Source organism: Corylus avellana, chromosome 4 (genome assembly GCF_965113065.1).
Source record: "Corylus avellana chromosome 4, dhCorAvel1.hap1.2, whole genome shotgun sequence".
Classification (NCBI taxonomy): domain Eukaryota; kingdom Viridiplantae; phylum Streptophyta; class Magnoliopsida; order Fagales; family Betulaceae; genus Corylus; species Corylus avellana.
Genome location: NC_142493.1, coordinates 17,322,422 through 17,335,191, shown reverse-complemented (window position 1 = coordinate 17,335,191; position 12,770 = coordinate 17,322,422). Strand labels below are relative to the sequence as shown.

The following is a 12,770-nucleotide window of genomic DNA, read 5'->3' as shown; positions in this document are numbered from 1 at the left end:
AGGAAAAAATATAAATTTTTTTAAAAAAAATCTCAAAATTGGTTTTTTTAATATATTTTTAAAACTAAAAAAATGAAAAATTATAAAATTTTGAAAAAAAAAAAAAAAGTTTTTCTTCATTTTTCCTTTTTTAATTTTTTTAATATTTATTTTTTTTTAAAACAAAAAATAATTTGAAGAGTTTTTTAATTTTATTAAGGGTATTTTTATTCTTAGGGGGACACTGGAATTTGTTGATAGTTTAAAGGGGATATTGACACAATTAGTTGTTTTGGGAGACATTGACAATATAGTGATAGTTTGAGAGAAGCATGTACACTTTTCCCTATATTATTCTATAATTTATAGTGAAAATATATAAAGCATAAGCCGGAGTAGTGAATTAATTAAAACATGATGAAAATACACTTTTATTTTCCAAAGTATTACCACCTTAGCATTTTTACCTTCCAAGTTTAAAAAGTTACACTTAAACTCTACAAAAATATCAAATTGCGACACTTCACACCTTCTATAATCGTTTTGGTTTGTTTGAATGAAAATCACATCATACGCACTTGACATTTTAGCACTAAATCACCAATTATCCCAAAAGCTTAAGCTTCTAGAAAAAAAAAAAAAAAAATTAATCACTTAATCATTATTTTAATAGTCCAGACTAAGCACATTGAGGTGAATTATCATTTTATTTGGGAGAAGGTATTGAATATATTTCTACTATTAATTAGGTTGCTGATGTGCATAGAGTAATGATATAAGGGGGACTAGAGTCATTTCAAATGTGATGTAACTTTTAAAATTACCATTGAATTTGAGATGGTCATTGCTAAATTTTCATCTATTAGTGATTTTAAAAACCACATCATATTTGAAAAGAATCTTTGAGGATTCTAGTCTTCCTTAAATTAATACTCTTACAAAATATCAAATTTGGGTTTGGTCCCATTTTTTTTATCTTGTTAATTTGGAGCCCAATTTTAAACATCATTCAATCACGGACTATGGGCTCCTTTGTTTGGAGGCCTGCTAAGCTCGTTTAATTCATTCACTCAATTCAGGCCATTGTTCTTAGGCTCATTAAAAAGTTTTTGGGATATATATATATAACAAAAAAAAAATGCAATTTTGGCCCAAATGACAGGAAAAAAAAAAAATCAGGAATAAAGAATAATCTAAAACAGAAAAATATGCACTTAGACAAAAATGAATATATATATATTTGACTGTTTCTCTGACTTCACTTTAACTTTAAGTGATCCACGTATCTTAAAAGCTTTAACTTTGAACATTAAAACAATAGGTTATGATATGTTAGAAGGAAGCCAACCTTTAGCATTAATTTATAGATTTTATTACAAGTCAATAAAAAAATCTTAATGTTCATGCTCTTGTTAAAAGTCCCAAAGATAAAACTTTACTAATACAAACACATTCTTGTGAAGCAAACATTAGAGTACCAAAATCAGTAGTTTGGTCTGAAATAGAACTCCTATCAGAATGTCTATTAGAAAATGAAAACATTCTAATAAAAACAGAAAATATAGCATTTGATCCTTTGAAGTTTACAAAGATCGGTTCTTTTGAAGGGTGACTTGTTTTTGTTATAGTTTTATCTTCTTTTTCCCACTGAGTTAACATGTTTAATTTTTTATTTTTCATAAATTTTGATAAATTCAAAGAATTTTATATGTAACTTATGTTTGTGCATGAATTTTTCCCATTCTACAAAAATTTTTATTTTTTGTTCTTTTGTATATTTTGACTTATATATATATATATTTTTTTCTGCATTCTTGGTGGAATTGTAGTTTTTTATTTTTTATTTTTTATTTTTTTAAGAACTCATGACAAGAGGTCTAAAGAAAGATTATCATAAAACATAAACTAATCTGTCATTACGCTGCATTCACAACTCATTCATTATTATATATTTTAGTCTTTAATCTTACTTGTTCAAACTAGTCTTTTTAGTCTTTATCTCTAGGAAAAATAGATTACTTACTTGTTTGCATATGTAAATATGATAACGTCATTTTTACATAGATCTTGATGCAGGGATAGAAAGTGAGGACGATGGTCCTTTTACTGGTTTTGATGATTGATAGACCATCTGCTGCAGGATTTATGCTTACTCTATGGAGCAAGTCTCATTTATGTTAATCGCTTTTATTATGTATGGTGATGTGTGTAAACTTAATAGATATTACTATGTTAATTTAGGTGCCGTCTGTGGCATATATTTGGTACACCTAGTGTGTACATATATTGTAATGAAAACCATGTTTCTATTTTATTTAATAATATATCACCTCGAGGTATTTCAGTCAGCTCAACTGTGTTGTGTAAGTTATTCCTAGGTTATAGAAAAGAAAAAAATATACATACTCCGCTGTAAGATTGTATTTTCTAAAGTTGCAGCGTCACGATTTCGATAGTTGCTAGTTCAAATATCGGGGCGTTACACTCGCCAAGACCCGCCCTGGATTTGACCGAGACCTGACTAGGACCTGCCCGTAACCCTGCCGAGACCGACCCCGGACTTGATTGGGACCTGCCCGTAACCTGTCTAGGACCTGGCCGGGACTTGTCGAAAAACATTTTTCAGTATTTAGCATGTACGAAAAATCAGGAGGGTCTTAGTCGTCGGAAAACATTTTCAACAAAAAATCATTTTCTTGGAAAACATTTTTCAGTATTTGGTGTGTATACAAAATCATATTAAACACTAAATTACAAAAATGTCCCTATTAGGTCTTGGAATGGTCCTCCCTGGATCTTGGGCTGATCTTGACGGGGTCCTGATAGGGTTTAGGCAGGTCTCGATTGAGTCACAATGGGGTTCTTGCGGACTCATTCTAGAGACCTCTAAGACTTGATTAAGGCATTTTCATAATTTATAACTTAATATAATTTAATAAAAAAAATATATAAAATTTTTTTTTAAAAAAACTTTAATTTTCAATGCGCTCGATAAATGAAATAAAATGTTTTGGGCATAAAACATTTTGAGAGAAGTTACCATCTTACGCCGAAGTAAGTGTTTTGAAAAAATAAATAATTAAAAAACATGTGATTTTTGTTTTTAAGCTAAACAAAAAGTAATAGCACTGTATAATAATAATATATAATATAATAAAGCACGTCACAGAAAAAGAGAAAGTGTGCCGCAATGCAGAGATTCATTTTGACATTCGCAGAATACTTGTGTGGCTCTGGTCCACATTCATCTGCACGAGCACCTTGGAAATGACAAGTCAGGGGCGTGGGGTATATGCACGCATGTATGCCGGTTGGTTTTTTTGGGTATGAGATGTTTGGCAATGGAATGGGAAAAATTGAGTGAAACGATATTTTAATAAATTTGATTGATATAAGAGAAAAAAGTAAAATTTTTTTTTGTATAAAAAAGTAAAAAATTTTATTTTGTAGTGATTTTTTTATTTGAATAGTAATAAAAAGTAATTGATATGATGTAAAAAATAAATATGTTGGAATTGATTTTGAGAATAATTTTTTTGATTTTTGGGTCTGATTCGGTCCGGCCCTTTGCCAAACACAGCATAAGCTAGCCTATCTCTTTTTTTTTTTTTTTTTAGGGACTTTTCAAAAGTATTCTACAACAAACTCACTAAATTTCTCTCAACTCTATTTAAATATTCTTTTTATTGTTTATTTAATTATTCTCATAGTAACCGGAAGGTTTATTCTTATGGTAATAATTAATTCATCTCAAGAAATTATTTTTATTAGTAAATTGTTTCCATAAATCACATGATAATACATATTTTGCTATTAACACCAAATCATGCACCGAATAGTTTTGCTCATAACTCTTTAGCTGTTGTGAGACATTCGCTACCACTTTTCCATATATTATGCATAAGGACACATCCCAACCCTTTTTTGAAGCGTTGTTGTAGATCACAAAACCTTCAAACTCTGTAGATACAACACAAGTGTACGTAGTTACCAATTCTTCTTCAATTTTTCGAAGCTCACATTTGTTAGTCCATACAAATCGAATGTTCTTTCTTGTGAGGGCCGTTAATAGACCTGACAACTTCTAAAGACCTTAATAAGAACGCCGAAAGCAGTTGGCAAGTGCCAGAAAACTCATGAGCAACCTCCAACAATCGATCGAGGATCCTACCATCTCATGTAAAACAAACTTAAGAAAATCTCCACATCAAGCACTAAAACCCCTAAAGCTCTAGGAAGGATGTAGAGATTAGGCAAAGCCCTATCAGGGAGTACCCCTCATGTATGCCTTTCTTACCTTACCATTTATTATATTATTATTATTTTAATTCTGCTTTGAATTGGAGACAAAAGTTGGCATCTGAATTCATTTTGCGTTGATCAAGAAGTTCGGTCGCTCCCAAAAATATCCAGACAGTTCCACAGGAAATCAAATTAAGATCAAAGCCTAACCGCAAGCAATATATATATAAATGACGAAAATATCCCAACCAAGTCTTACACGTGTCCAAACCGAGTCCCGCAAGGACTCACCTAGGACCCTCCCAGACCTCACCTAAACCCTATCAGGATCCCGTTGGGATCAGCTCGAGACCCTGGCAAGACTCGCTCAAGACCCGACAAGGGCATTTTCGTAATTTAGTGTTTAATATGATTTTGTGTACACACCAAATAACAGAAAATGTTTTCTGTTGAAAACATTTTCCTGACGTCGGAAACCCGACCAGATCCTCCTGATTTTCCGTACATGCCAAATATCAAAAAATGTTTTCTAAGAAATCATTTTCAAGGATAATGTTTTCCTCTGAAAATGTTTTTCGACGAGTCTCGGGGCAGGTCCTGGGCGAGTCCCTGTCAAGTCCCGGGCGGGTCCTAGGCGAGTTCCAGTCAAGTCCTGGTGAGGTCAAGTCTCGGGCGAGTCCCATTCAAGTCCTGAGAAGGTCCGATTGAGTCTCGGGCGGGTCCCAGTCAGGTCTCGTGCAGGTCCGGTTGGGTCTTAGTCAAGTCCTGGGTGGGTCCTTGCCAAGTCCCGGGCGGGTCCTGGGCAGGTCCGGGTAGGTCCTGGTTAGGTCTCGGTGGGGTCTCGGTGGGGTCTCGGGCAGTTCTTGGTCATGTCCTGGGTAGGTCATAGGTGGGTCTCGTTGAAGTCCAGTCGAGTCCCGGCGGGGTCTCGAGCGGGTCTTGGGCAGGTCCCGACGGGGTCCCTAGCAGGTCCTTGGTGAGTCTCGATTAGGTCCTAGCAGGGTTCCGGGCGGGTCTAGGTCAAGTCCCAGTAGGGTCCTGGGCAGTTTTGGTAGGGTTGGTCGATTTGAGAATGAGATGCTCAAAGTCTAAAAACTGTAAACCATTTTTCGAAAATTAAAGAAGAATTTTTGGTTAAAAGAAAAATATTTTCTGTTAACCACTATTTTTCATCGTAATAAAAACTGTAAAATGTAAAAATCATTTTTTAAAAACCATTTTACGTCGAAAGAAACGAAAAATATCATAAAATTTCTGCTCCAGCTGGAATATCTATATTCCCAACTTTTCTTCTTCAAACTAGTAGTTAACACGAAACATCATATGCAATTATGATACCCACCCACTTCTCTTTTGTTTTCTTAAAAATGGGAAGTGCAGGCATCCAATGACAGAACCAAAAAGTTATAGACTGTCACAACCCTATCTCCATGAAGATTTTAGGCACAGGCAATGTTTCCAGCAAATCTCTTTTTCCTTTTCACTTCTCAGCCCCATTTCCCCCACCAAATACTCATAAAGAAGAACATTGCTAATTAACTCTTAGTCTCTTACAAAATTGGGCTGTTTTAATTTATATTCTAACAAGAGGAAGCTTTTAAGCCAACAGTAGTGCAGAGGATAATTGCAGGCAACTTTAGATAAGTGAAATGCTTGTTTGATATTTTCAGGGAACTAAGATTAATTTTATTTATAGAAATGTAATCGACATGCGAATATATTGAAGGTCCTTAATTAAATGGCACTCTAGCCACATAAGTTTTGATTGCTTTTCTAATATATAATGGCTTAAATATCACTGATCTAGCTATGATATAGTTCTTCGTAGGTCATAATAGTGTGCAGATCTTTCATCTTAGAGCTATGATTTGTAAACTAGCTTGGGGTTGTGCTGTATACAATCTGTACTTGGAGACAAAGAAATGATGTGTAGTTTGGGAATCAACTGGGGTGCTACAGAAAATTTGCTTTGGTGGGTTTGGGGGAAGGGGGGGGAGGGGGGGGGGGAGGGGGGTGGGGTGGGTGGTCGTGGGGGCTGTGAACATCATGCTGATGGCACAATGATAAGAATGTAGATAAGCTTTGTGATTTCTGTATAGTTGCCTTTTGTATTGTAATAAATTTTGTTGGCCCCTTTTGGTGTTTTGACTGAGTTGGTGGTCTTATGTTAGTCGCCTTTGTAGGAAGGTTTTGTCATAGACGCAGCCAGAAACTATTATCTACAGCTCGGGGTTAAAAACTTTTGCTGCTAAAGACCAATACCTTATAATTTTTATTTTTTTATTTTTTTACCTTCAATTTTTTTTGTTCTTAGGAACTGGGGGGTAGGGTGCCAGGTCAAAATTTTTTTCTACCAAGGACCATTACCTTATAATTTTTTTTTGTTACCTTAAAGTTTTTTGGTTCTTAGGAATTGGGAGGCATGGCCTGTACCAGTCCCCCCTCCCATTCCTGTATTGTTTTCTCAAAAATAGTAAAATCTCACTAATATTCAGTGGACATAGCTCTTAGCGGTTGTTATTAAAATTCATTCATCCAAAAAGAAAAAATATACAACGAGCTCGAAACGGATGGATAAAGAACACGTCCAACCAGAAAAACGAAAAAAAAAAAAGAAAAGAAAAAAGAACAGAGAAACAGAAACAGAGAAACAAAAGAAAAAAAGAAGGAAACTAGTTTGTTTGATGAGGATGATGATGATGATGGTGCGCTAGGGCCGCTATGCTTGGAAAACCTTGGCAATGGAATAAGCAGCTGCGGATGCAATTGCTCCAATGAGGGCAGTTTGGAAGGCACTCTTGAAGGGTTGATTGCCGGTGAAGTAACCCTTTGCCAATCCAAAAATCACCAACGCCAGTAAAGTTACAACAACAGATGCAAAAAGAGCCTTTGTGGCAACTGGGATTATCACGTATGGCATCAGGGGCACCGACCCTCCGATTATGTATGAAATGGCAATTGTCAGGGCACTTTGCAGTGCTCTCATTGGATCTGGTTTCTCCAGCCCCAGCTCAAACCTGAATTCATCAAAAGATTACTCATGATCAGCCCATTTGAAAGTCAAAGGTGAAATCATAAAAAATATATATTTTGATCAACTTACTTCATCATAAAATCAAGCCACGCTTGAGGGTTCCTCCTTAAAGCATTAATTACAGGTTCATATTCATGTGGCTCCACCCCGTACTGTGCTAATATTTCTGCACACTCAGCGGCTTCTGCATTTTTTAAACACAAGATCGATTTCACATGAGAATTAATTATTCAATTTCTATAGAAGAAAAGAAAAAGGAACATCATGTGTACTTGTACGTTTTTTAAAAAATGAGGGTCCCATTTGTCGCTTTTTCTTATTTCCCAAAATATGAAAAGTAGGGGAACCAAAAAAATTTAAAAAGTTCAATATTGCCTCTTAACCTCTTACTCGTAAAAAAGTTACTTGGAAGGGAAACAATTGGTTACTAATAATTAATTAATCCGGTATAAAAAAAAGTTACCTGGAAGGGAAACAATTGATTACTAATAATTAATTAATTCGGTATAGCAAATTAAGGTACATATATAGGTTAAGAAATGTTCATGATTAATTTATGAGTCTCCGTTTGTTTAGACGTAAAATGCTTTTCGTTAACAAATATTTTCCTGAAAAATGATTTCATGGAAAATATTTTATGGTGTTTGGGACGTACGAAAAATTATTTACGATTTTAAAAAATGGAAAATATTTTTCGAATAAAGAAAAATTTTCTGTTAACGGAAAAATATTTTCTATTGATTATTATTTTACGCTGCACCAAACACCCGAAAATACGAAAACATTTTTCCGTAAATTATTTTATAGCAAAACTTGTGTTTGTGAAGAAAATCATGCCTATATCAGGAACAGCAACGATCTCTTCTTGTTCTCTCTTTAGTTCCCTCAAGTAGTGATCAGCTTCACTCTGAGCCGCAAGATACCTGAATCCACCGTTAAATATATGAGCATGCAGCATATATAGTAAAGGTTCCTGTAAAAAAAAATATATATATATATACATATATATATATATATATATATATATAAGGAATATATACCCGCCAAGCCCCATAGAGATGGCTCCGGCAGCAACTTCAGCAATTCCAGCAATGAGAATAATGGAAGACGGGACTTCGGCGCCGGACAAACCGGCGGCGAGAGCAAAAGGAACAGTGAGGCCATCTGAGACACCGATGATGATGTCCCGGACAATCTCGCTGGACATGAAGTGCTTCTCCTCGTGGTCTTGGAGAAGCAGCAGCTGCTTCTCAAGGTCTGTGTGCCCATTTTGTGCCATTTCTGAGCTCTGAATAATACTCACTAGCAAGAAGAAAACAGAAAAGATTTGCAAGTGTTTTCTTGGCACGAAGTTGGCGAGTGATAGTAGAGGGTATATATAGGAAGAAAGTGTGGGTTAAATTAAATTAATAGTGGTGTCTGTATTCAGATTAATAAATCCAGAAAGAAAAAAGAAAGCAGTTTGGTCCACTTTTTGTTGTGCTAGCTGCTGCTGGGGTTGGGGAAAAATCAAAAGTTGTGTTCATATACATTTTCATTACTTTATTAATGAATATATAATGAGATTGACAATTTCTTATTAATTAAATAATCATGTTGATCGAGATTAAGGTTTAGATAGAAAGATTAAGGTAGTAATTAATGAGGTTGATTGAAGCACTCATAAATATGTTAATTAAGGCGTGTGGATGACAGAAGCCTTGTGCGAAAATAAAAGATGGAGCCATGGAGGAGCTATCATCTATCACACTCAACAAGTCAAGGTCTCTGAGGCGTGTGGCGGACACACACAGGGTTTTCAACTCTACTCAGCCCAACTCTGGCTCTTTTAGGCGTGTGCTTCACACAGGCTCGAGCCAACATAAAGGATAACCAAACAAAAAAAAGTCGTAACAAGGAGGGGATATTGTCGGCAAAGCTCCTTCTCTTTTCTTTTCTTTTCTTTTCTTTTTTGTTCTTAGTTTTTCCTCGAAAACTCCGACTTTAATATTGGAAATAGTGTGAATAAAAAATACACTCGTTCAAAGTTTGAAGAAACGTAGAAGAAGTGTTTTTGTCAAGTAAAAGGTGTGTAGGGTTGTGAAGGGCACCATGGTTTGACACCCAACCTTCCTTGGGCCCGGTTTTGATCGGATCGGGTCACCGGGAGGGCAGGCCGATTGCCAGAAGTTTTTCCTAACTTCCAACAATAGTCAACTTTTCAACTCCGGCATAAGCAAAAGCCAAAAAGACATTTTCCGACTCTATCAGAGTTATACTCACGGCTAAACAACCAAATCGACTTTTCAACTCCTGCATAATAAAAGCAGCAAAGACATTTCCGACTCTATTGGAGTCGATGCTTGCAGCTAAACAACTAGATTGACTTTTCAACTCCTGCATAAGCACATGTATATAAGCAGAAGCCGAAAAGAATTTTATGATTTTATCGGGGAAAATGCAAAATGCACAACTATTTTGTCTAATTTTGGGCAAATTTTTGCTTTAATTTTTAATTTAACAAATAAAAAAATAAAAAGTAAAAAATAAAAATTTTTTTTGAAGGAATAATTTTTATTTTGGTATTTTTTTAAAAAATAAAAGCTGTATTTTGCTTAAGAAACTTTTTCCTTATTTTTTAATTTAAAAAATAATAAAATTAAAAATTAAAAAAGTTTCTGCAACAATAATTTTTATTTTGGTCATTCTTTTATTTGGTATTTTTTTAAAAAATAAAAATTGTATTTTTCTTCATAATAATGACATTTTTTTTAAAAAAATTGGTTATTATTATGAATAAAAGTATAATATTTATTTTTTTAAAAAAATACCAAATAAAAGAAGGACCAAAATAAAAATTATTGCTTCCAAAACTTTTTTCATTTTTTTTTATTTTGTTATTTTTTAAATTAAAAAATAAGAAAAAAGTTGGTCCAAAGTTGGGGCTGTATCATTCCTCAATTATCAGAGTTAGTGCTCGTGGGTAAACAACCCCGGTCGACTTTTCAACTCCTGCATAAGAGAAATCAAAGTCGGTGCTTGTTGCTAAAAAAAAATGATTTTAGGAAAACCAACTATTCAACAAATTAGTTTGCCTCGAGTGCAAGAAGAGTAATGCTTTAAAAATTACAATTTAATCAAAATTCAATAGTTATAATCTCAAATTCAATGATAATTTTAAGAAACTCATCACTTTTGAGAAGATAAAAGACTCTCAAGAAAGCTTTAGTGGTAAGCTCAAAACATTAATTGTATTGCTGGAGAGTTATTAATTTAGCAAAATAAAATAAATTAGTTACAGAAAATGAAATTGTGTACAATTAATTAAGGAACTCTATTGTCCTCAAGAGGTAGCTCAATCGGCTAGGACCACGCTTAATAAAGCGGAGGTCACTAGTTTAAATTCACATCTTCCCTTTTGTGCGGACATGTTAAAAAAAAAAAAAAAAAAAAAAAATGAAGGAACTCTATTAAGGTGCATGCATAACATGTTTTGGACCTGTCATGTGAACATGGGTTCGTCAAAAGGAAAAGTTAATTATCAGAGCAATTGCTTTTTCTTGAAATCAACTCTTTCCAGGGTTTCCAGCAGTCACCACCAATGGGCATTATAGCTTTTCCTCAATTATCCAAAGCCATGTGGGTTTCATAGGTTGGGGAAAATATCTACTCTATTGATACCCATCATAGCTGTTGCCCTTTTTATACAAATTCTCCATGTGGCTTCTCTTTGGACTAAAGAAGTTGTCTACTTTCTTGGACATCGATCATAGCCGTTGCCAAGTGCTCTTAAATCTTAATTAATCTCTATTTCTATTAATTTCTCTGGGTGCCATATAGGTTTAAAAACATATACATGCATGTATCCTCTCTCTTCTCTAGAGCATGAAATATACTATATATATAAGAGCATCCATTATTTCATGATTTATGTTGCATTTTACATATTTAATAGTAAATATGTTTTCTTATATTATTAATGGTCTACATTAAATATAACAAAACAAAATTTAAATCTTAAAATTGATCCTCTTTATTTCCCTTAAAATAAACCGGCCATGTTGTAAATTGAGAGAGTAGAGAGAGTTGCTTTACTGAGGTGGCTTTAATGCCTTAGGGTAGATAACTTTTTGATGCTTTTTTTTTTTTTTTTTTTCATGGTAGTTATCTTTATGTTATTTCTTTTCTATATATATATATATAAGGTTAAATTCATTTTTGGTCTCTATAGTTTGAAGTTTTGACAAATAGCTCCATAAATTTTAAAAAATCATTAATCACTTATTGGGGTAAGCGAAAAAGAACAAATTTTTTTTTTTTCCTCTTTAATGGTGGGAAAATTCTTCAACACATGACCACTTTGTGTACCAACTCATGTTGTGCCAACCCCAAACCCATGTAAAACATCTCCTCCACACAAATCAGGTAAAACTCTGGCTTCACCGATGAGAGTAGCCTTAAGAAATTGTTTGCACAAAAAAAAAAATTGAACTTTAAATTTGTAAGATGCTGTCAAAACTAAGACTCTTACCACTTGAACCAACTCCTTAAAGTTGACAAAAAAAAATAATAATAAAATTAAATTAAATTAAATTAATTTCTAGCATTAAAAAAATTAACATAATTCGTTAATGTAAGTTTAGGGTACAAGCACTAGTAGCAGCTTCTTTTTGATTTTCCTTAAGTTTAGGGCACAACATTACTTTTTGTTTTCCTATGAAAATATATTTCACAATAACTTCCCTTACCTTTCCTTATACCATTAATATATTATTTATTTACAAAATATAAGTTTTTTACATACTCTCACTTTTTTCACAAAATCCCAACAAAATCTTTAATTAAAAGACAAAAAGATAAAAGTTAAATGTTTATATTAAAATAATGTATACGAAACCACTTTTATTTTCCTACACATTGAAAAATACTGTAAAAACTCTTAAAGGTTGAATAAATATAAAAAATCTAATGCGAATAGGTATTTATAATTTTTTTTTTAAAAAAATTTAAATATATAAAAAAAAAATAACATATAAGACATTTGCTGCAAATTCTAATAGATAAGAATGCTACCTAATTTCCTGTAACTAACCAAACTCTCTGTGTTTTTTCCGTGGTGGTAGGTGGGCAGGTTGAGCACATTGGTTATCAATCAAGCAGCCCTTTAATATCTTTGTCGTATCCTCATGATGATGAGTGACAGACAAGGATTAAGAGTTTTGACAAACCCCAACAAAAAAAAAGTCTGGTTTCTAGAAAAAATGAAAAAGGAATGAAGTGAGGCGAGCACGCGTTCTATGACCTTTTCTTTCCAGGGCAGTCCTATTCACCCTTTCCAGCCCACCATCACCACATGGTCCACTGTTTACTCAGGCTGAAAAGGAGTGAACCCCAACTCTGAAATACGAATCTGAATATCTCAAGGGACACTATACCTGTAAAGCATTCACTATTCAAATCCCCAGAAGGGATAAAGGATTAAATAAAGTAGTGATTATCTTGTCCTCTCTCTCTCTCTCTCTCTCTCTCTCTCTCT

The 12,770-nt window shown here is 33.7% G+C and overlaps 1 protein-coding gene across 1 annotated transcript; it reads right to left on the bottom strand.

Annotated features, from left to right (window-relative positions):
* Positions 1-6,722: 6,722 nt before the first annotated feature.
* Positions 6,723-8,589, bottom strand: LOC132179082 (vacuolar iron transporter 1). The gene is made up of 4 exons (XM_059591713.2): positions 8,296-8,589; positions 8,093-8,178; positions 7,325-7,439; positions 6,723-7,238 (listed from the first exon to the last, which is right to left on the bottom strand). Exons 1-4 carry the CDS (start codon positions 8,532-8,534, stop codon positions 6,941-6,943), a joined length of 738 nt encoding a protein of 245 aa, XP_059447696.2. The 5' UTR covers positions 8,535-8,589; the 3' UTR covers positions 6,723-6,940.
* Between the last annotated feature and the right edge of the window lie 4,181 nt (positions 8,590-12,770).

Coding starts and splice junctions, on each gene's coding strand:
- LOC132179082 (XM_059591713.2), bottom strand. CDS start 8,534: ATGGCACAAAATGGGCACACAGACCTTGAGAAGCAGCTGCTGCTTCTC. Junction 8,179..8,295: donor ATCTCTATGGGGCTTGGCGG/GTATATATTCCT, acceptor CGGTGGATTCAG/GTATCTTGCGGCTCAGAGTG. Junction 7,440..8,092: donor CGTTGCTGTTCCTGATATAG/GCATGATTTTCT, acceptor TAAAAAATGCAG/AAGCCGCTGAGTGTGCAGAA.